The 25,532-nt window shown below is 36.3% G+C and overlaps 1 protein-coding gene across 2 annotated transcripts in view; it reads right to left on the reverse strand.

Moving 5' to 3' along the window:
• Positions 1–25,532, reverse strand: part of LOC131077968 (uncharacterized) — a 286,782-nt gene that overhangs the window by 23,410 nt on the left and 237,840 nt on the right. For both annotated transcript variants that reach the window (XM_058015576.2, XM_058015575.2), the window contains exon 9: positions 12,705–12,782. In XM_058015576.2, the coding sequence (XP_057871559.2) occupies positions 12,705–12,782 (78 nt within the window). The remainder of the gene's footprint in view (positions 1–12,704; positions 12,783–25,532) is intronic.

The raw sequence follows: 25,532 nt of genomic DNA on the forward strand, positions 1-25,532 counted from the left end.
AATATATTGAAGCAGCCTTTTATTAAAGATATCGTGAAAGCTGTGCGGGATTAAAGTTAAAATGATAGATAATAATGATCACGATGAAGCAATTTTTAATTCAAGTTCTAAACATTATATTATCATAAGGAGCAACAAAATGTTTATTAGCGGCATGCTATTCGATGAAGTTCTTTACTATCGCAATTTTATTGGGCGAAGTTTTCTTTTATCGATATATTAAGATGAAGCAGTGATTGGCGGCAATCAAGTTCATTTAAAAACTATATATTATACAAAGCCTTATATTCAAACATATAGTTTGGCAAAAAGCGTGAATATATTTAACTCTTATTTGTTCACGATATGTTATCGAGCCTAACTAATTATCAATGGCATTAGATTATCCGTAAAAACATTACAATAAGTCACCGGCTAATTAAATTGATTAAGCTATCACAATACTTCAAAAAGAAAAGTTACGAATGCTTGAAAGGTTGTGACATTTCAAAATATGAAGTATAAAATACATACAGAGATATTAAAAAAAAAAGGTGAGTTGATTGAAGTTATTCAGGTTCAGTGTGTGAGAAGTGTAGTCTGCAAAACTATTTAGGTTATAAGTCAGTGGAAGACAATACGTATGTAGAGGAATTGCTGTATACAAGTGCTGTGCATAAGAATATCACTTTTCTATTGAATGTAAGGAGTGTTAAAATAAAAATTCCAGATTGTGTTGTGATAGCCATGCTGAAAATACAAAGAGTGCATATGCAGATATAGAAGACAATTTATCCAGATTTGTAGAGGCTTCTTAATACAAACTATGAAGTATGTTTTGTAAACATTCTTACAGTAGATAGGAACACATTAAGGAGAGAAATAAAATCAGATTTGAGGAAAGAAATAATGTCCATCATCCGTTGAAGAAGCAACATTGTCAAGGTGGAACTTAATATTTAAGTGCAGTGGGTTGGTGCTCACAGAATCAGATTGGGGAGTTGGTGCTTCCGGTGGGTTGGTGCTCACAAAATCAGATTGGGGAGTTGGTGCTTCCAGTGGGTTGGTGCTCACAAAATCAGATTGGGGAGTTGGTGCTTCCAGTGGGTTGGTGCTCACAAACATTGTAAAAGAAATATATATATAGCAAACATTTTCAGTGGTTTTCTCCTGCATGGGGTTTCCACTTAAATCTTGTGTTATTGTGTTCATATGCATGCTTATTTTAATTGATTACAAAGTATTAAATTGAAAAACATTATTATACTGATTCACCCCCCCCCTCTCAGTATAATCGTGTGCTCTTCAATTGGTATCAGAGCCGGTTCCTCCAGAGATAGCCTTACAGCTTGAGGGTAGATCCTCAAAAAGAGCACAATGGTGGATAACTATGCAGTTAGAAATCCAATCTTCGATGGGACAAATTATGCATTTTGGAGTATCAAAATAAAAGCCTATCTGAACGCACTTGGTTATGATGTTTGGCAATCCGTGGTAGATGGGTACACTCCTCCATCAACTCCTCCAACCGATATGGCAGGAAAGAGGAAAAGTGAGAACAATGCCAAAGCAGAGCATGCTCTACTATGCAATTTGGCAGATTCCGAATTTACGAAGGTTATGCATTGCAAATCAGCCAAAGAGATATGGAACAAATTAAAAGGTATCTATGAAGGGGATGAAAAAGTAAGAGAGGCCAAGCTTCAATCACTTAGAATGAAATATGAAAGCCTTAAAATGAAGGAAGATGAAGACATTGCTGCCTACTTCTTGCGTGTGGATGAAACTGTGAACGCAATCACAGCAGTGGGAGAAGTAGTTGAAGACACGCCCCTTGTTCGGAAATTGTTGAAAACTTTGACAATGAAATTTGATCCTAAGGTATCAGCCATAGAAGAAATGAAGGATTTGAAAACCTTGACAAAAGATGAATTATTTGGAATCCTCACAGCCTATGAAATGAGAAGAGAAGACAAACCCTCTCAAAATGAAGCAGCTTTTAAAACATCAAAGAAAGGCAAAAACAAAAAACATGCACCAAAGGAGAGCTCAAGCAGTGAATCAGATGAGGCTGAAGCTTACTTCATGACGAAATTCAGAAAGGGCAAAGGATAATACAAAGGAAAATTTCCATTCAAATGTTTCAATTGTGGTAAGGTAGGGCACTATGCTTCAAAGTGTCCCCAAAATGAAAGCGATAGTAGTGAAGAAGAAAAGAAGAACTATCCAAAGAAAAAAGGAAAGAAATACTTCAAGAAAAACTACTCAAAGCATAAGAAAAGCTTCTATTCTAAACAAAGCTCTAGTTCATCAGAAGAAAGCTCTGAAGATATTTCTAGTAGTGATGTAGAAGAGATTCTTTTCATGGCTATGAAAGTTGAGGATGATGAAAATGAGAAAGAAGAAGAACAAGAGGCTATGTGTGATGAAGAAGATGTAGATCTTGAAGAAGAGTTATATTATGCCTATGAACAAAATAAAAAATTAAAAGGAAGGGTTACAAAATATAAGACAAAATTACAAAATATAAGTCAAGCAAGCTCATTGAAAACTTAAAAATGCAATTGGAGGAAGCAAAGAAGAATGAGAAAGAGATAAAAGATCAGCTTGAAAGTAAAGAGGAAGGATGCAGCAAATTAGAATCAGAAATCATCTTCTTAAATCAAGACTTGGAGAATCTTCAGAAATTTGAAGACAACACCAAGAAAATGGATAAACTTCTCAAAGCGCAAAGACCTACTTTCATTAAATCAGGTCTAGGACATAAAGAGGATCAAACAGTCAAGGCTACTAGTTCAAAAACCTTGGATGAGTCTTGGAAGATAGTAGAAAATAAAAGAAGGAAAAATGATGTTCATAAATCCGGTTCTCCCATTAATGTGTTGAAAACATCCCACCTGAAGAAACCACATGTAACTAATAATTATTATCCATTCAAAGGACATTGTTTTTCATGTTATAAGTTTGGTCACAAAGCAATCAATTGTAGGAGTCATACTAGAAATATTTCTAATTTTACTCCTAAGAACCACAATTCATTTTCTCCTCTAATGAATTATGATGTAATATGCTATAAGTGTCACAACTTTGGACACACAACCAGATTTTGTAGAACTATCTTTCCTAGTTTACCAAGAAAGGAAGATGCACCTATCAAAAAGGAGGAAACATCTAAAATGACTTGAAAGAAAAAGAAGCAAGATGAGAAAGAATCCTTATTTGTTCAAATAGCTCTTCATGCAAAGAACAAAAAGGATAGATGGTATGTAGATAGCGAATGCTCAAGACACATGACAGGGGACAAAAACAAATTTATTTCATTTGAACCAGCAGATGAAGGAACAATGAGATTTGGTGATAACACAAAAAGAGAAATAAAAGGTAAAGGAACTCTTAGCTTAGATTATGGAAAGACTAAAACTGAAAATGTGCTATATGTTAAAGGCTTAAAAGAAAATTTGTTAAGTGTTAGCCAGCTTTGTGATCAAGGACATAGTGTAACATTTTTATCTAAGGGATGCGAGATTAAAAAGGATGGAAAAATTATTGCAAATGCTCATAGAACCGCAAATAACTTGTATATTCTAAATGAAATAAATGAAGAAACATGTAATTTTGTTCAAGAGGATGAAAATTGGCTGTGGCACAAGAGGCTAGGTCACCTTAATTTTGACAATCTTGTCAAAATTAGCAAAAAGGAAGCAGTGAGGAATATGCCTAGAATTACAAAACCTTCTAATGTCATTTGCAAACAATGTCAACTTGGCAAACAAACTCGAGTAAGTTTTAAGTCCAAAGAATACTATTCTTCAAAACCTCTAGAACTTATACATACAGACTTATGTGGACCAACTAGAACAAAAAGTTTGCAAGGGGAAAGATATTTTATGCTACTTATAGATGATTACTCCAAGATGACTTGGGTTGCTTGCAAAGTTTAAAGCTTTCAAAGAGCTAGTTGAGAATGAGATGGATGCCAAAATAAAATGTCTTAGATAAGACCAAGGAGGAGAATTCACTTCAAATGAGTTTGAAGATTTTTGCACAAAACATGGAATACAAAGACAACTTTCAGCAGCAAGAATTCCACAACAAAATGGAGTAGTTGAAAGAAAAAATAGGACAGTTCAGGAAATAGCAAGGGCTATGTTGAATGAATCAAAGATTGCTGACACTTTTTGGAAAGAAGCTATTCACACAGCCGTGTACATATTGAACATGGCACAAATAAGGGTAAATAATGACAAGACACCATATGAACTTTGGAAAGGAAGGGTTGCAACTGTTGATTATTTCAGGATCTTTGGCAGTACTTGCTACATTAGAAGAGATGAAGAGGACTTGGGAAAGTTTGATGCCCGATCAGATGAGGGAATCTTTCTTGGATATTCCACTAGAAGCAAGGCTTATAAATGCTACAATAAAAAACTTCACAAGATAGTTGAAAGTGCTAATGTGAAGATAGATGAAGGAAGACAATTTGAGAAAGCTATAGAAGATCATTCTAAGGAACAATGTGAGGAAGAAGAATTAAAAGAAGAAAGTGAAAATGAGGAACTAAAAAGTTTTGAAACACCATCAAAGACACCTTTAAAAACACCATCAAAAACTCCATCAAAGTTTAATAAGAAAAATCATCCAGAAGGTTTGGTTATTGGAGACTTGGATACAAACATTCAGACAAGGAGGAGACTGGCTTCCACCACAGAACATGCTCATTTCTGTCTACTTTCTAAGATAGAACCAAAGAATTTTGATGAAGCTAGTGAAGACAAGTATTGGGTAAATGCTATGAATGAGGAGTTGGACCAAATTGAAAGAAATCACACATGGGAGCTTGTTCCAAGACCCCCAAACAAAAATATCATTGGGACCAAGTGGGTCTTTCGCAACAAAATGAATGAAGATGGAGAAATTACAAGAAATAAGGCAAGACTTGTGTGTAAGGGTTATGCACAAGTGGAAGGAGTCGATTTTGAAGAAACATATGCCCCAGTTGCCAGATTGGAAGCTATCAAAATGTTTCTAGCTCTTGCAAGTCATAAGGGGTTCAAAGTCTATCAAATGGATGTGAAATCAGCCTTTCTAAATGGTGATTTAGAAGAGGAAGTATATATTGAGCAGCCTAAAGGATTTCTTTTGTCAGAAAAGGAAGATTATGTATGCAGATTAAAAAAGGCACTTTATAGCCTCAAACAAGCCCCCAGAGCATGGTACTCCAAATTACAAACACAAGGGTTTAAAAGAGGAGCAGCAGACAGTAATTTGTACTTCAAGTGTGAAGGTAATCATTTGCTAATTGTAGTTGTTTACGTAGATGATATCATTTTTGGTGGTAGTAAGAATCAAATGTGTGAAGAATTTGCTTCTAACATGCAAAAAGAATTCGAGATGTCTATGCTTGGAGAACTTTCTTTCTTCTTGGGATTGCAGATTTCACAATCAGATGAAGGGATATTTCTCTCACAAACTAAGCATGTTAGGGAGATGTTAAAGAAATTCAGAATGGAAGATTGCCACCCTATCAGTACTCCTATGGTCACTGGTTGCAAACTTAGTAAAAATGATGAATCCCCCGATGCGAATCAGACTCAATTTAGATCCATGATTGGAAGTCTCTTGTATGTAACAGCTACCAGGCCAAATATAATGCAAGTTGTTGGTGTAGCAGCACAGTATCTAGCAGCACCAAAGGAAACACATGTACAGGTAGTTAAAAGAATCTTCAAGTATTTGAAGGGTACAATGAATTTTGGATTGTGGTATCCAAAATGTGATGATTTCACTCTCAAAGCATACACAGATGATGATTGGGCAGGTGACAAGGATGATAGCAAAAGCACTAGCGGAGGAGCCTTTTTCCTTGGCAACAACCTTGTCTCTTGGTTAACCAAAAAACAGGCTTCAATATCTCTATCTACTGCAGAGGTAGAGTACATTGCAGCAGCAGCATGTTGTACGCAAGTTTTGTGGATGAAACAAACCTTGCAAGATGTTAAGATTGAGTATGATCATCCTATATCTATCTATCGTGATAATAAAAGTGCAATCAGTATGTCAAAAAATCTAGTGATGCACTCCAGAACAAAACACATTCTTATCAAAATTCATTTCTTAAGAGATCAAGTGCTTGAGCAGCCAGTAAAGTTGGAATATGTTCCAACAAAGGAGCAGCTAGCAAGTATCTTCACAAAACCTCTTCCAAAAGAGACCTTTGAGTACCTCAAAGAGAAATTGGGAGTAATATCACTCTCATCCTCTCAATAAGCGCTTCGTATGAAGCATACATTAAAGAAAGGCAGGTTACAAACAGCAGAAAAAGCTCTTGCCATTAATGTCAAAGGGGGAGAAATTGGAGACAGGGGGAGCAGCCAGTGGTTTGAGGGGGAGCAATCTGAATTAAAAGGTTGCCATCAATGACAAAGGGGGAGATTGATGGAAATATTGTCATTGATGTCATTAAAGACTAAAGACTCAACACATATATACACATCTACACCTATAGCCTACAAGTCGAACCTACAGTATATGCTATGCAGAGGAATAGATGCTATGCAGAAAGCCACCGTCTTCATGATTGAGAAAGCACAAAGACATCACTATACCAATCCTATTCTAAAATATATCTTTCGGAGAATATACAGATACAGCATAGCGGAAGAAATATTGAAAATATATGTAGCGGCTCAGATTTATAGAGATATATGATCGGCGGAATTATTAAAAACTTACATAGTTTTATCATTGCACTTTGATATAGCTATTGAAAGTATTAAAAATAATATCGGCACAAACAATATAGTTTGCAATAAAACTTTAGTGCGTTATCACTATCGCAAGTATAAAGATGTTTCGGTGGCCCACCATATAGCGGAAAGGAAATCAAACCAAATCGTATATTCATGAAGAGGAACCATAGCATTGAGCGGAGTTTTTTTTTAATAAATATATTTCAAACCAGAGAAATACATATCAAAGACTATTAAAACAAAAATTTTAATCGCATTGGACTTGGGCGACATTTATATTTAAATTATATTGTGCGGCAAATATATTGAAGTGGCCTTTTATTAAAGATATCGTGAAAGCTCTGCAGGATTAAAGTTAAAATGATAGATAATAATGATCACGATGAAGCGATTTTTAATTCAAGTTCTAAACATTATATTATCATAAGGAGCGGCAAAATGTTTATTAGCGGCATGCTATTCGATGAAGTTCTTTACTATCGCAATTTTGTTGGGCGAAGTTTTCTTTTATCGATATATTAAGATGAAGCGGTGATTGGCGGCAATCAAGTTCGTTTAAAAACTATATATTATACAAAGCCTTATATTCAAACATATAGTTCGGCAAAAAGCGTGAATATATTTAACTCTTATTTGTTCACGATATGTTATTGAGCCTAACTAATTATCAATGGCATTAGATTATCCGTAAAAACATTACAATAAGTCATCGACTAATTAAATTGATTAAGCTATCACAATACTTCAAAAAGAAAAGTTACGAATGCTTGAAAGGTTGTGACATTTCAAAATATGAAGTATAAAATACATACAGAGATATAAAAAAAAAAGGTGAGTTGATTGAAGTTATTCAGGTTCAGTGTGTGAGAAGTGTAGTCTACAAAACTATTTAGGTTATAAGTCAGTGGAAGACAATACGTATGTAGAGGAATTGCTGTATACAAGTGCTGTGCATAAGAATATCACTTTTCTATTGAATGTAAGGAGTGTTAAAATAAAAATTCCAGATTGTGTTGTGATAGCCATGCTGAAAATACAAAGAGTGCATATGCAGATATAGAAGACAATTTATCCAGATTTGTAGAGGCTTCTTAATACAAACTATGAAGTATGTTTTGTAAACATTCTTACAACAGATAGGAACACATTAAGGAGAGAAATAAAATCAGATTTGAGGAAAGAAATAATGTCCATCATCCGTTGAAGAAGCAACATTGTCAAGGTGGAATTTAATATTTAAGTGCAGTGGGTTGGTGCTCATAGAATCAGATTGGGGAGTTGGTGCTTCCGGTGGGTTGGTGCTCACAGAATCAGATTGGGGAGTTGGTGCTTCCGGTGGGTTGGTGCTCACAGAATCAGATTGGGGAATTGGTGCTTCCAATGGGTTGGTGCTCACAAACATTGTAAAAGAAATATATATATAGCAAACATTTTCAGTGGTTTTCTCCTGCATTGGGTTTCCACTTAAATCTTGTGTTATGGTGTTCATATGCATGCTTATTTTAATTGATTACAAAGTATTAAATTGAAAAACATTATTATACTGATTCACCCCCCCCTCTCAGTATAATCGTGTGCTCTTCATGCCCATCCTTGTGCACATATGCATGTACAATGCGCCCTCTTGCCTCTTGTGCAGATGGCCTTGTAGGGTGCGCTTAGCCTTGGAAAACATCAAAACTCAGACTTTGAGGAGGCTAAAAGTATCAACAGTAGATCAAAGGAGCCACAGATCATTCTTTCAGAAAATATCTACATTAACTTTTGTAGTTGGTATAACAATATGCGCTCAATAAAACATGAAAATCTAGTTAAGTATGCTCCAGAGCACACTATGCAGTACCCCTTGCACTATGCACTCAAGGCTGTGCACCTAGACAAGCACGGTGCGCCCCTCCTCATATTCTTGTGCAAAGGCAAGTGCATTATAAGCTCAGCTTGTAATATCCCTTGGCTAATCTGACCCTGTTTCGCTTATTTGAACCCCAAGGAATATTGTCAAACACTTGGCATACAATGTTTGAAGCCGCTGTAGTGAATTCTTTATTTGTCTTCTTTGGGTTTGTAGGCTGCAAATGAAGTTATGGAAAGCTTCTAACAATGCAAAGTTGTTATAGAAATGATATACTAGCTGTTTTAGACCTTTCCACACATATGTAATGACTGAAATTAACTAGTACAGCTAGTTGACATTAAGACAAACACTTGTCATGCATCCCAATGTATACCTACAGCCATTAGGCATTTAAGAAAACAATTGACATGAAAGCTAAGTGGCTGATCAATGTTGAATGTTACCATGAATGTGGAATATGCAAATTATATCTCCATTAAACATATGCAACCTCCACGTATTTCATGATATAATCTTAATAGAAAATGATGCAATGAAGTAATGATTTTCTAATACAATGACCATAGATAGAAAACCTGGAATTTCAATGGCTGCCTTGATATATTGGTTTGATTCTCCTCATATGCAAATCCCTTGTCAAATATATATAGCTGTTCAACCTTTCTAAATCCCCTTCTATAGAACTCAAACTACTATAGCGCACTGTTCACGGCACTGTTCATGCGCACTGTTCACGGCACTGTTCCGCACTGTTCATACGCACTGTTCATGCGCACTGTTCACTGCACTGTAGCGCACTGTTCACGGCACTGTTCATGCGCACTATTCACAGCACTGTAGCGCACTGTAGTCTCTTTCAATCTGCAAACAAACTCTGAAATAAACCCTCCAATCAGCTCAATATTGACTTCTGAATGAAGCCAATTCTCACAAGCATAATCAGATGCTATTGCACACCCTCTATATGCTGTTACAATGAAGAAGCCACGCTCTCCAATGCCGACAAGCCTTGAATCCTGCAGAAACCCTTGGTATTCTACACTTCAATGCTCCAGAGAAACTTCAATCAAAAACTCCAATCACATAATCAATCCCCCCTTCTCTTCTTTTCAAAAGCTTTATATATATTTCCCATGAAGGTTTGATTTTCTCCAATAAGGCATTAAATCAATTAATGATATTAAATGACATTTAATGATATAATATTTTCACTTTGTCATTTAATATTTCACCTTGGTAAAAGAGCCACAATTAATTAATTAAATGGCCCCCTTTAATGATACTTGGACCCTTACTTAAGTTATAATATAAAATTATATTATAACTTAATAATATAAGCTCAAAACATTAATGTTTATTTAAACTAAATAAACATTAATATCTCCATTAATATTCAACATTTTTGAACGCCGTCTGAACTGGGAGCTGACATGATGAAGCTGCATATGACCATACCCCCTTTACTAAAAATAGCAGGGGTCCATCTCTAACATCCCAAGACTTACTAAAAATAGGAAGTAGAGCAAATGATGTCCGAATGATGCCAAACGAAGACCAAACTGAAGCACTCTGAACACTAGAGATGATAACAATCCTCAAAAGACTCTCTATCCAACACATTAGCCTACGAGGGTCAGGATAATAGGCTAATCTCACAAAATCCAAGTCTGCTAAAATGGGGACATTACACAGCTTGAGGTAAAGACAAGTGTAGCGTGCGCTTATCATGATGAAGGTAAAAGATCAGTTTAGTGTGAAGTCATAACACTTGAAAGGCCAAAGGATGTGTGATCAGACCCTGCAAGAAATGAAATTCAGAAATGGACCTTAATCAAACCTAAAACATCACACAATCTAACCTGAAAATCAGGGATCATATCAGATTAGGAAGATGTGGAATTTTCCTTTATCATCTGTATTTAATACCATCTTGTTTGTTTTGGAGGTGAGTAAGGAAAAGCGTGAACGAGCAGGCTGCAAGCATTTCAAGGAAACATTGCAATGAAGAGGGAAGTGAAGAGCACAAGAATATACTGAGGGGGGGGTGAACCAGTATATTAACAAACTTTTACTTCTTGAACTTTAATCACAAGCATATAACTTATCTCATAAACATATTCATTGTGTATTATTATTAACATGAGATCTAACTATTATTAATCACAAATAGAACACGATATATACGTGGAAACCCTTACGGAAGAAAACCACGGCAATAAATGCTTTTATAAATATCTCCTTTTACAATGTTCGTAGGCACCAACCCCTACATTTGTGAGCACAAACTCCCAGATCTGATTTTGTGAGCACCAACCCACTTCACATAAATCTGATTTTCCACCTTGACAATGTTGCTATAACAATGGACGATGGATGATTTTTCTTCCACAAAATCTCTTCCTCCAACTGCTACTATGATGACAATAACTTTGCCACAGAACTGATTACAAATCTACTTACAAAACTGTCCTCCAACCTTCACAATACTTTCTCCAATATGCTTGATAAATCTGCAAAATTCTTCTATAGAGTCCTTATAAATCTGTCCATTCTACTCTTCATAAGTCTGCGCTTTATCTTCATTTGATGGCTCTTCATCAACTCTGTGTATTCCTTGTTCACACACTACTCACTGTTAAGGATATTCTTTTTATTTCATACTCTCACATCTCTCAATTGTAAATATATAATATCTTCAAGAGAGATATTCAAAACAACACATCCTTTCAAATATGCACTCTTTTGACTTTAACAAAGATTAATTTCCTAATCTTCTCTTCTTAATCCTCTTTTGGAATCTGCATGCTTTCCTTATTTATAACTTCTCAGATATCTAGCATTTATTTTTTTCTTTTACAAATCTGCATGTAGATATATCTTAGTATTTTACATACACCTTTTACTTGTACACACATCCACTTATACATGCACCCAACTTCCTCTTCTTCTCCTTATTATTCACATACCACATACTTGTACTTAGATATATTCTTTTATTTTGATACTCCACACATATTCCACATTCGATCTGATCCTGAAATCCCTCTTTTATTTTAATAAAATTTTAATACACGCATCACTCCACAAGGATTTTTCTTTTATTTCTTATCTTCACAATTCTCGCTTGACACTTCACACCACACAAAATATATCTAAAAACTCTCCTTCTATCTGAAGTATAATTGCAAAATTATACACCACTCATATTTCTCACATCCGACCAATCGTCCTCTTATATCTTCTTATCTTCAAGAGACATTTTCCTATACCAAGCAGTCACAACTTTTCGACCAAAACACAACACTTTACTTTTTATCTTAACAGATCGCACCCCTTGGATGACGACATTAATTATTATTTCAAACTTCTATTAGTAATTAACTCGCAACTCTCTAATAGTCACGTCTTCCTTTAATACTTACTCTTTTTAAACAAACACGATATACTTCAATTGCACCCTTTTGTTATTCTTTTTACTTATTAAATTCCTTAAACTGTAATCACACCCTTTGGATAACCGCTGCCTTGTATTTATTTTCTCATGAGTTGTTAGGATATACTTTGTCAACCACTCGCATTAAACCTTTGTTGTATTCACGTCCCATAATGGAGTCCTATGCTATTAACATTGTCTTATTTTAATTACTTATTGGATCGCTGAATGTTGCAACTTAATGACTCAACCACCATCTCATGCTGAGTCAACTATAATGTGTGGAATCGGTCTTTGTTTTGGTTGATTGATATAATCACCGTCTTCATTTATATTGCTGTCTTTAAGTCACTTCCTTATTATCCTTTTACGTAGGATTATTTTGTCTTTAGTGGGGGCTCTAACATTAAGAGGTGGGCCCCATAAATATTGTCTTTTAGTGGGGGCTCTAGCATGAGGAGGTGGGCCCCATAAATAATGTCTTCAATACTTTGTTTATCTCGATTGCCACCAAAGCATTGAACTTCAAGAAAACAAAGACATAGACTATGGTATTGGATCACAAATATTAAACAAACAGAAACACAGAGAGTACAGCGCATACCTAAAAGGGAAAATAAGATGTAATCGGAAGCTGAGAGGCAAAGAAGTATTCAAAAGAGAAAAGTAACCCAAATACCCAACTTACTTTTGCATCAAAAGTCAGCAATTTCTCACACTTGTCCATTTTGCATATAAGTGATTCCATGAACATTTGACACTCACTCTGCAAACGTATTAGACCACAACCGAAATAAGCATCAATAACAACAAAATTAATACTTTGTTGAGTTTAATTTATTGTAACTATGCAAAGAAACATCATAACACTAATCAGATCTGCAAAACAACACAAGATTTTTCTCCACCGTAAACACGTATAACATAATGTCATAAACTATAACAGGAATACATGGCAATGCAGTAAATGGAGATAACAGAGAACTTTCCTAATATTCAACACAAGTGCAGATAGACTTGGCCACTATGTTACCCAACCACCAACATAAACAAAAAATTAAATCAATCATGTGTCCATTAAATAGCCATTAATTGTTGCCATATTACATGTCTTATTAAATTTAAGTCATCCTAACAAATGCCAAATCTCTAATCTCCTGCCTACATAGCTCTTAGTTAGTCATAAACACGTTCAGAAATTATTAATCTTATTTGTTAAAAATGGGGAGAGTGTTTTGATGCACAGTGCACTGCTAACAACTAGAATGTAAAACATCAGAAAATTTGCGACAACAGAAATCATAAGATCCACCATATGAAGGAAGTGGACAGAAGTAACTTAAGTTAAATTTAATGCTAGCAAGCATAAGACAAAATATATTAAAACAAAAAAAAAGGGCTATGCCTTCCAGAATTTCAAGATTATGTTGGCCTAGTTCTTTTCTTGCAAAATTGTGAAGTTTCTTCATTTGAGTCCTTTGTTATCATCCAAGGTCACATGCAAAATCTTGTTATCATTTTATGTATTTTACATGATCTAGTCCTAAATCTGTTTTATCAGTTTGAGCCTTAATCGCTGCTGGAATCAAATATGCCCAATTGTGTTCAGTCGCCTTTGTGCCAACAATTCATATTTTGAAAGGTAGTCATGTTTGTTAAGTGGCTATTTGGGCCACATGGAAAGGTGTTTTGTTAGAATTCACTTTACTTAAAAAAGCATTTTAGTCTTGAATGCTTTTTGGAAAATCTGAACAGTTGCTTGACTGGTTCTTTTCTATCCCAAGATATTCAGATATAATTGAACTTGAGCAGATGACTGGCATTTAAATTTATCTGGAAACTGGATCGGCCAGTCAACTTTAAACCACAGCTGTTCCATAGTAACTGACATGGCCTGAATTCTTTATAGTCAGAGGCAGTTGGTGCTTATGTGGATGCTCCTCATTGGTCCATGGTTCAAAGGGGGTACTTCGTAGTCAAGTTATATGGTGGCAGTACATACACTTTTGCAAATCTGCAGAATAGCAGAGTGCACCCATTCAAATGGTTAGACAAGCAGATGGCCATCAATGCACTTTGTATACTTGCTAGGATCATGCCAAATGTCCTCTGGAATGATGTGGCAATAAACAGGAATTTGGAGCCATTCATCATCTTTGTATGTACTTCCCATCGTTGATCTGTCCCATATCTTGAAGTTGGCATGCCTTTATTTTGTCTGAAAAAGAGGTCTTTGGTTGTTCCTTCTCTATTTGGATGCCATGTTAGCAGGAATGTTTTATGTATTAAAGGTGTTTGTGCTCATATGGATTTAGTAGAGGACAACTGTCATTTATCAACTAATTCATATTTATCCTCAATGCTATAAGAGGAAGATCGTTTTCTTCATTTTCATCTTCAGCAAAATTAATGTTTCCTTGTGTCCTTTGCATATTCTCAAGTATCAATCACTATACATCTAGGTTAAGAAATGGTGTAAAATTCTTCATAAAATCTTTGTGAAGGGTATTTTATTGGAGAATCATTCTATGGGAAAAAAAATTCAATGTATAGCATCATATTTCTAGATGTATTTGTTGACGTGGCTTAAGTCAGATTTCAACTCCTTCCAATCAACACAAAATAGAATCTATTAGCAATCCCGTTCTCTCTTGCATAAGGCAGTTCCAATGCTACTGAAACGATCAGTGTAGAACAACCTCAAGGTTCATTTCGCCAGGTCTTGACTGTGGGATGACTCAGAGGTTCATGTGTCTTGCTGGTAGACACAAGGGGGACTTACGTTAGTGGACAGACTTGGCTCAAAAGGTTTGGTAAAGATATCCCCTAGACTTCTACAAGTCAGTTTTCATCTGATTTTGCATTAAACTTGATACTACCATGATGGTTTTACTTTCAAATTATAAAAAAGGTAAAAAAAAAGTGGAAAGGGGGAAGAGAGATACCAACTACTCCTATCTAAATAATACATTCAGGCAAATAGACTGAGATCTTATAATAACCATGTTTTACTTCGCCAGTAATTTACACAACTAAGTAAAACCTGATCCAATCTTCAAAGGAAACTAGATTTTCAAATTATTAAACACAAATGCTGAATTTACACATTCACCCATCTAGCATTTAACAACCGAACTAAGTTTGTAAATAAGTTCGAACTAACCATCTAGAGGGATTGACAATCAGCCAATCCTTAATGGTATGAACTAAAGACCTCTATCAAATATAAACCTGAATATATTACTTGAAAGCAAAATACATAAAAGAAATTAAAGGGTAAAGAAGTGAACCATGCACTCACAAGAAATAACAACAGCTTTTAACTCCATTAAATCTGTGTATATTCCGACAAAGCTTCTGCAACAATCCAAGAACTTCTTACAAAAATAAAGGAAAACTCAATCCCTTTAAATAGATTTTCAAAACTGGATGAATGGCCCAGATTTAAGCAATACAAGTGGCCCAGATTCATCCTGAAAAGCATAACTGCCCATACCTAGTTAATAAGGGACATACCTCCCAACTAACCAACCAACTACCAACCATAAAGCTGTCCCACAAAAAGCGCTTTGCACAGAGCTCAAAACTTGAGAAGAGTACCCTAGTAGTTGGGGAGAAATAACTAACCTTGGGAATGCACTTTTCACCATCCCAAGCTAGATAAATTTTCCCTTTTACAATAAAAAGTTATTTTCTCCAGCTAAGTACTTCTTCCAACTATCCCGACCTGCAAAACGCTCTGCCCGAACATGATCTTGGAATTTTACGCAGATGGCCCTTATTTCGTGAAGAGGAGGCATAGGTGGGCTAAGTCAAGATTTTGCTCAAGCCAAGGACATTGCCCTAAGCAACGAATTTGTGCGAATGAAGCAAGAAATGCACCCAAGCAAGAGAGATTTTGGGCAAAGGCAACATCAATATGGACGTTTAAATGAATGATTTATGCAAGTGAAGGAAGAAAAAGTGATCATTTTGTGCAAACAAACCCCTATTTTGCGCCAAAGTTGTGCGAATGCATGGTCAAAATGTGTGCTCATTTTGTGCAATCGACCCTCCAAAGTGTTGATGCATAATAGCTTCGGCAAGATAAGACATCTCTAACTATTCCTTTATCTGATATTTATAAATTCTCTCCTTAATTCTGTCATAACTTCCTTCATTTATGAAACTAATTTATGTACTTACTATCATCTGATAGTACCGATAATGAATCGGGCTTTTTTTTGTTCTAACCCCAATCCATTATCGGGCTATCATTTGATAGTCCAGATTTGCATATGATTATCGAGCTTCATAAAGAAATGATTATCGGGCTATAACATATTTTGATTGCCACCGATTATAGTCGGATTAACAACATTTAGTTATCGGACTTAGCACAATTGTTTATCATCGATTATAATCGGGTTAATGCATTTGTTTATATGTCATAACAAACTTGTTTATTACCAATTACAATCAGTTGCATCATGCATTGCCACCGATTCATTATCGGTTATTAACCATCGGTGATTGTACATTGTTTATATTACCAACCGAATGATATCTTGCAAATGAAACCGATTAGGATCGGTTAAGAAGAGGCACCGACCAGGGGATATCTTGGTCGATCATGTCCAAAGGATATGACCGATCAAGGTATCTCTTGATCAGTCCCCCTTCATTGGTATATATACACCGATGGAACATTGTGGGACATGCATAGAAATTCATTAATGTTCTCTCTCCGTCTGCAGCAAAGCAAAATCAGAAATATTATATTGTGAATCAACAAAGAAATAATAATACATTACATTGCATATATATATAACATGTTCTTCAAATTGAAAATTGAATATACATTTACATGGTATTAGAGCTATAGTTAATCGAACCTGAGGCTATTCAATTTTGTGCAAAATTTAAGAACTAGCTTATACCCATCACATTTCTCTAATGGCAAGCGCTATCAGATTTGAGGATAGACTTGAAGGAGGAGATAACTTCTCAACATGGAAATTCATAATCAAAATGATCCTAAGAGAAAATAAAGTGGATTCATTTGTTCAAACTGAAAATGCACAACCTCAGAATGAACTTGACAAAGCAGCATGGATAGAGGGAAATGAAAAGGCTATTAAGATAATAGTTGATGGGGTGAGAAATAACATAATGCCCATCATAAAGAAACATGAGACGACCTATAAAATGTTCAAAGCACTTGAAAACACATTTGAGATATCAAATGCAAGTCAAACTCTGGCCTTAAAACGAGAGATTAATCATATAGCCATGAACAAAGGGGAGTCAGTCAATGCTTACTTCATGCGGATATCAACCCTAAGAGATGAACTAGCAACCCTTGGATAGGAGATCCAAAGCAAAGAGTTAACACTCATTGCTCTAGATGGGTTACCTAATGTGTGGGACACATTCGTCCAAGGCATCGGTGCAAGGTCCAAATATCCAAAGTTTGAAAGATTAAGAGATGACTGTCTTTAAGAGGAATCAAAGTTGAATAAGAAAGGAATAAAACAAAAGAATATAGATGAAGACCTGTAAGTCCTAAACACAAACTCTAACAAGAAAAACAAGAGGAAGCAGTTTAGGAAGAGGAAAGGTCGTCAAGGCAAGAACACTCCAAAGAAGGATCTGTCACATATTCAATGTTACAGGTGTGACAAGTTCGGACACTACGTTGCTAAGTGTCCGGAAAGAGCCAAACAACAAGCTACATTTGCCAAGGCAGGAAAAACTAAAGGAGAAGATGATTCTGAGAATTATGTACTCTACTCAGCACTGACAAACCAAGCTTCAAACAAGGTTAACTCATGGGTGATCGAAAGTGGCTCATCCAGACACATTACAGGGTTTAGAGAAGTGCTAGACTCCATGATAGAGGAGAATGATGAGGAAGTGACCATCGGAGATGACTCCACACATCCAATCAGAGTAATTGGAACCTGCACCATCAAACTGAAGACAGGCATATCATTGCAACTCAAAGGAGTACTAAATGTCCCTGACATCAAGAGAAATCTAGTCTCTATATCAGCACTAGAGGATAATGGATACAGAGTGACATTCATGGACAACAGAGTGTTGGCTTGGCCAAGGAATTCTTCTATCAAGAAAGCTAAAACCATTGGTCAAAGACAAGGCTATTTGTATGAGCTGTGCACAGAGCCCAACCTAGCCCTAATCCATCAAGCCACAAATGCTAATGAAGTTTGGCATAGAAGACTAGGCCACCTGAATTTTAGAGCTTTATCATCAATGGGAAACCTTGTCACAGGTCTACCCAAGTTAAAGCAATATCATTCAGGGGCATGCAAGGGATGTGCCCTAGGTAAAAATACTGAGGGTGCCTTCGAAAATAGTACTAGGAAAACAAGCAAACTTTTAGAGTTAGTTCATTCTGATGCATGTGGACCTATGTCTGCACCCTCTCTAGGGGGATTTTTGTATTATGTAATATTTGTTGATGACTACTCTAGGAAAACTTGGATCTACTTTTTGAAGTGTAAAGAATTAAAAGAGATCCTCAATAGGTTTAAAGAATTTAAATCACTAACAGAAAACTACTCAAGAAACAAAATTAAAACTTTAAGAACTGACAATGGGGAAGAATACACCTCAGATTTGTTTAAAGATTTTTGTAAAAACACTGGGATTAAGAGGGAGCTTACAATACCTTATAACCCTCAACAAAATTGGGTAGCTGAAAGGAAAAATAGGACAATTGTAGAAGCTGCCAAAGCCATGATTCTTGATCAGAATCTAAATACCAATCTTTGGGCAGAAGCAACAAGCACTGTTGTATATATACAAAATAGATGTCCTCACTCCCACCTTGAAGACAAAACTCCTGAGGAAGTCTTTACTAAAATAAAGCCAGATATCAGCCACCTTAGGATATTTGGGTATCCTATCTATATTCATATACCTAAAGAGAAAAGACTAAAACTAGAGCCTTCTTGAAAAAGGGGAATACTTGTAGGATATAGTGAAACCTCCAAGGCCTACAGAATCTATATATTTGGTCAAAGGAATATTGACCTGAGTAGGGATGTAATCTTTGAAGAAGACTTAGCCTTCAAAAGAGTCCAAAGCTCAATAGAACCTGAAGCCTATATCTCTACCCCTAACATAGATGAAGATCCTACTCCTGAGCTTTAGAGGGAGAATCTTGAGGAACTGAAGGTGAAACTCAAAACCCACCTAGAGAAAATCTCAAGAAAAGACCACTATGGGCCACCAAAACTGTAGAAGAAGCTTAGAGGTTTGCTGCTCCTTCAGGAACCTTCAGAGAAAGCAAAAGGCCTAACAAATTCACTAGCTATGTTGCACTTATGAATGATCTTTCTAAAACTGAACCCAACAATGTATCAGATGCACTTAAACATCAAGTATGGAAGGATGCTATGTCTGAGGAGTATCAATCCATAATGAAGAATGATGTTTGGGAGATTGTTCCTAGGCCAACTAGAAAATCTGTTGTTTCTTCTAAATGGTTTTTTAAGATCAAACGTGTTGTAGATGGTAGTATTGAAAAACATAAGGCCAGATTTGTAGCTAGAGAGTTCTCTCAAAAGGAAGGAATAGATTATGAAGAGACATTTGCACCTGTAACCAGATATACCTCAATAAGAGTTGTACTAGCCATTGCAGCAGCAAAGGGATGGAAAACACATCAAATGGATGTTAAGACAACATTCCTTAATGGTGAGATCTCAAAAAAAGTATACCTAGAGCAACCTAAAGGGTTTGAAATTCATGATGCAGAGTCTCATGTGTGTAGACTCAAGAAAGCTCTCTATGGGCTTAAACAAGCTCCCAGGGCTTGGTATGAAAGAATTGACACTTATCTCTCAAAACTAGGCTTCTCTAAGAATGATGTAAATCCTAATCTCTACAACAAGCAAAACAAAGGTGATATGCTAATATTGATTTTTTATATTGATGATCTATTAATCACAGGAGAAGTTCACCTTATAGATCAATGCAAGAAAGATCTATCTAAAGAATTTGATATGAAGGACTTGGGACTCCTTCATTACTTCCTAGGCTTGGAAGTATGGCAGAATTATGATAACATTATACTAAACCAAGGCAAGTATACCTTGGACATTTTGAAGAGATTTGGAATGCTAAACTGCAGACCCATGACCTCTCCAATGGAAACCAATCTTCATAAACTTAAGGAAGCAACAACAGAGTCACAACCCACTGATCCTACTCAATACATGCAAATGATTGGGTCCCTGATGTATTTGGTAAACACAAGACCCAATATTTGTTATGCAGTTAATGCTTTGAGTCAATTTATGTGTGAGCCAAAGGAGATACACCTGGTTGCAGTAAAACACATTATGAGATATTTACAAGGCACCTTAAACCTTGGCCTCAAATATGAGAAAGTTGATCTAAATCTACATGGATTCACAGATTCAGATTGGGTTGGAAGTGTGACTAGCAAGAAAAGCACCTCAGGATGCTGCTTCAGTTTAGGTTCAGCCATGATATCTTGGATCAGCAAAAAGCAGTCTTCTGTAGCTCAGAGTTCCACCGAGGCCGAATACATTGCAGCTTCCATGGCTGCCCGAGAGGCAGTGTGGCTTAGGAAGATGCTTGTGGGATTGTTTGGTGAACCTATGAAACCTATTGTTATCCATTGTGACAACCAGAGCTGCATAAAACTTTCAGTAAATCCAGTGTTCCATGAAAGATCCAAACATATTGAGATTCCATACCATTATGTGCAAGATATGGTAGACAAAAATGTGATCCAATTGGAATATGTTTGTACAGGAGATCAGACTATAGATATTCTAACCAAACCACTTTCCAGAGTGAAGGTTGATCACTTCAGAAAAGGTTTAGGTATGATAGAAAGGTATTTTGCTTTGTAATCTGTACTTGCATATCAATAAGATGTTTAATGTGTAAACTTCTTTGTCATGTTAGGACTTTTATGGGTTTAACCCCCTGTGTTCATGTCTAAGAGGTGACGATCTCTCAGATAATGAACACTTGTATGTAGACATTATAAGGTGACGATCTTATGATGTTCAAACCAGTTATCATGTTGGATCTCTGGTATGCCATGGATGTGCCATGATTGTGTTGTGGTAAAACATTTGGATAAAATGTTAGTGCACATACCACAACTTGGATAAGTTGAGAATTTAACTATTATCATGTGTTATCCTTAAGTATTGCGTGTTTAGGCAATACTGGTATCACGTGTTTAGGTGATATCTTGTCATCACAAGGTGATGAATCTCTTGTATCACATGTTTAGGTGATACTCCATGTCACGTGCTTAGGTGATATGGTTTCTTGTATCATATGCTTTGATGATACTTCATGTCATATGTTTAGGTGACATGAACCCTTGGAGATTGAGATTATACACTATTTAAGGAATTCTGGTTATCAAGAGAAATGTAATGTTGGATGCTTTATCTGATATTTATCTTCCCAAGCTAAGAGGGAGTGTTGATACATAATAACTTCGGCAAGATAAGACATCTCTAACTATTCCTTTATCTGATATTTATAAATTCTCTCCTTAATTCGGTTATAACTTCCTTCATTTATGAAACTAATTATGTACTTACTATCATCTGATAGTACCGATAATGAATTGGGCCTTTTTTTGTTCTAACCCCAATCCATATCGGGCTATCATTTGATAGTCCAGATTTGCATATGATTATCGAGCTTCATAAAGAAATGATTATCGGGCTATAACATATTTTGATTGCCACCGATTATAATCGGATTAACAACATTTAGCTATCGAACTTAACACAATTGTTTATCATCGATTATAATAGGGTTAATGCATTTGTTTATATGTCATAACAAACTTGTTTATTAACGATTACAATCGGTTGCATCATGCATTGCCACCAATTCATTATTGGTTATTAACCATCGGTGATTGCACATTGTTTATATTACCAACTGAATGATATCTTACAAATGAAACCGATTAGGATCGGTTAAGAAGAGGCATCAACCAAGGGATATCTTGGTCGATCATGTCCAAAGGACATGACCGATCAAGGTATCTCTTGATCGGTCCCCCTTCATTGGTATATATACACCGATGGAACATTGTGGGAGATGCATAGAAATTCATTAATGTTCTCTCTCCGTCTGTAGCAAAGCAAAATCAAAAATATTATATTGTGAATCAACAAAGAAATAATAATACATTAAATTGCATATATATATAACATGTTCTTCAAATTGAAAATTGAATATACATTTACACAAAGTGTGCCTTCTTGTTTGTGCAATTGAAGATCAAAAAGATACCAAACATACACCTACCATGAAGCAAGTGGGATAAACACTTTAACATTTTGTGTAAATGAAAGACTTGGAAATCACGGCAATGTGTGCAAACCAGAATGAGAAGTGCACTATACATTCAAGCTTGCTTACCAAGATAGAATTGTGCAAATGCGCCCAGGCGAGGAGGTCAACTCAAGCATAATGTAATGTGTTGGAGAGCATGAGATGAAGTGTGTGAAGTTGAATTTGAACCTAGACCTAAATGCAACATACATGTCACACTTCAATTTATGATCAGTTTTAAATTTGCTTCTTTGATTCGTATTGTTTTGATTCAAGTTCATTATAGAACACAATATGTCACTGAGAGGGGGGGTTGAATCAGTGATTTCAAACAAACTTAAGTAGTGTGTTTGTGTGACCGGTAACAATGAGAACACTAACAATCAATCATACACAAAAGACACACCACATTACACCGGTTATACAAGGAAAACCCAATGTGGGAAAAACCTCGGTGAGAAAAGTTGTTGGAGTCTACTGCTCCAATCCAGCCTCACAATATTATACTGATTTAGGGCACCAACCCCTACTGATTTAGGGCACCAACCCAAGGAGCACCAACCCCTAACTGTTTATGGGCACCAACCCCTGCACGGAGCACCAACTCAGTGATATACAATGAAATAACAACTTATTACAATGAAAGTACCTTGTTACAAATGAGTTTTGTAACACCTATTGAACTTCTTTCTGTCGGTTACAACTCTTATCTGTTTCACCGGTTCTTTCACTACCGGTTATCAATTCACTCTCTCCGATCCCTTACCGGTCAACCTCTGCCTTTCTTAACTTCCCCTGATCCTCAATCTGCACTCTTTCACTCTGTGATGCCTTCCTACCGATTCAATCATTACCGGTACCCTTGACTGTTAACTCTATAATAGTTCACCGGTTTCCCTGTCTCTACCTGTTAAAGCCTCTTACCGGTTCTACTTTCAAATACTCAATCAATTCAATCTTCTGTGATGAACTCTCAAACTGATTATCTCTCTGCTTGCTCAAGCACACTCTCTTCTCGCAACTGGCATCACATATCATCTCTTCAATCTGCATATTTATACATAAGCTTTCCCGCCAGAATGAGGCTCAAACTATTTGTGGTTAGGATTTCTTCTACCTACCACAAACCGTATCAGATCACATCAGATCTCCTTTACATAATTGACAACCTGCAACAAATCAAGCTTCACCGCCATTTCCATTCCTTCCAGAACACGCTTACTATATTTGGCAAACACGGCTCTACTTTTTGTCAATCACCATAAATGCTCTAGATGTTTTTCTTCAACAATCTGATCTGCTACTTGACGTCTTGCATCGATCCTTACATCACCAATCTCAATCTTATTTTGTCGTTCTGCTTCGAGCCACAAACCTCTGTCATCATCCCATGATTTATGCAGACTGCATTAAATGTCTTACCAATCATCGACTACTTCGATGATGCACTATTCACTTGCCACTTGGAGACTATGTGGCATCTCAGTCGGCATCCAACTCAGCGCAATCCATTGTGTCGTTTTAGACTCAATCACCGACTAAACACACAAGCGGTACTTCTCCTTATACTACCGGTCTTCTTACCCTACCGGTCTTTTGAGCCAGACTCTCCTCTATTCTGCCTGTTGGATCATATTAGCCCGGTCATCAAACCTGCCTACCCATAGCAAGTATCCAAGGTGAGTCACTGTGTCCATCTCTTTTGTACTTTGATGCATACCGGTAGCCCTGTTTACCAGTTGACACTGCTCTTGCCTACATACCGATAGTTTGTAGTCTTCAACTGTCTCCAACTGTTATGCATCAATCTCCTCACGCATCCTGGTTGACTACACATCTCCTTGCATACTGGTGATCATGTTCCTTTCTATTGTCCCTTGCTTGCTTACCGGTAGATAATACTTTTGTCTGCATACCGGTAACATACCTTACTTACATGCCTGCATACCGGTTGACCATACCAGTTGACATCAATGACAATACAATGCCAACATTTATATCTTTTGCAGGTCTGATTGCAAGTCGATATGAAGGGATGCAAAACAAGTGTAAAAGAACTTCATCAAAGGCTATCAATGCAGTTAGCACCAAGCAGTCAAACCGAAGCTAGCATCAATTGAACAACATTGAAAAGTCATACAAACAAGATGATAGACTTCACAACTTCAACTAAACAATTGCAACGGGATGAGGCTCTCAACATCTCAGAAGATTAAAGGATTTACTTAAGCAAGGCAAGTTAAATAATCAAAGCTAGAGGGTCGACTTGATCATGATGATGCCATCATCATCACACCAAGCTTAGAGATGTTGAGTATCAAGAGATATAGCTCAACTATATACGCATGTGATGACGTATCAAGTCTGCAGTGCAAACCAAGGTGCCATCCTTATCATCACTGACCAATCAAAGGATTCCACATCAATATGTCCAAATGCAATGTACCTGACTCTACCTGACTCATTCAATGGAGGCACAAAAGTCAAGATACCTAACCTCATTTTCTATTGGTTCACATTCAATGTGGAACATACGTCAAATCAAATGTAATTTTCTCATCAGCCCAAAAGGAGTTTGTTGTAACAAACCCTAATTAGGGTTTTCATCTTGTAATCTCGGCCATTGATTGTTAATCTGAGCCGCTCGTTGTACAAAGCTATCTATATAAGGCTCAATTTTCTCATTTGTAAAGGTTAATAGAGAATAGTTAGTAGTCATAGAATAGAACTAGAGTAGGAGGAAGAAAACTTGAAGTTGTTGCAGACTTGTTGGAATAAATACTTGATTTCATTGAAGTTATGATGGATCATGGTGTTATTTCTACTTGTTGCATGGTTTCTAGCTTACTTCTCATGGTTTAGATAAAGTTCATTGATTGCAAAAGAGAAATGTATGGATGTTGCTAATTCCTTGGTTCATACTTTTTGTAGTTTGTTGATTGTATGCTATAGTGCAAAGTTAGCGTAAATCTCACACTTGTGCTTAGTTCAATTATGGATGCTTATTCAAGTTGTCTCAAGTATGGGTATTTGCATGAGTATTCATCATGTGAAAACCTTTCTCATCCTTAGAAGATTGCACTAGTACTGCAGAGTTGTTCCTAGCATGGCGAAGAAAAGCCCAATTCAAGGAATATGCCGGTCCAAATATCATCCCTTGCTATCA

The sequence above is a fragment of the Cryptomeria japonica genome, chromosome 5 (assembly GCF_030272615.1).
Source record: "Cryptomeria japonica chromosome 5, Sugi_1.0, whole genome shotgun sequence".
Lineage (NCBI taxonomy): Eukaryota > Viridiplantae > Streptophyta > Pinopsida > Cupressales > Cupressaceae > Cryptomeria > Cryptomeria japonica.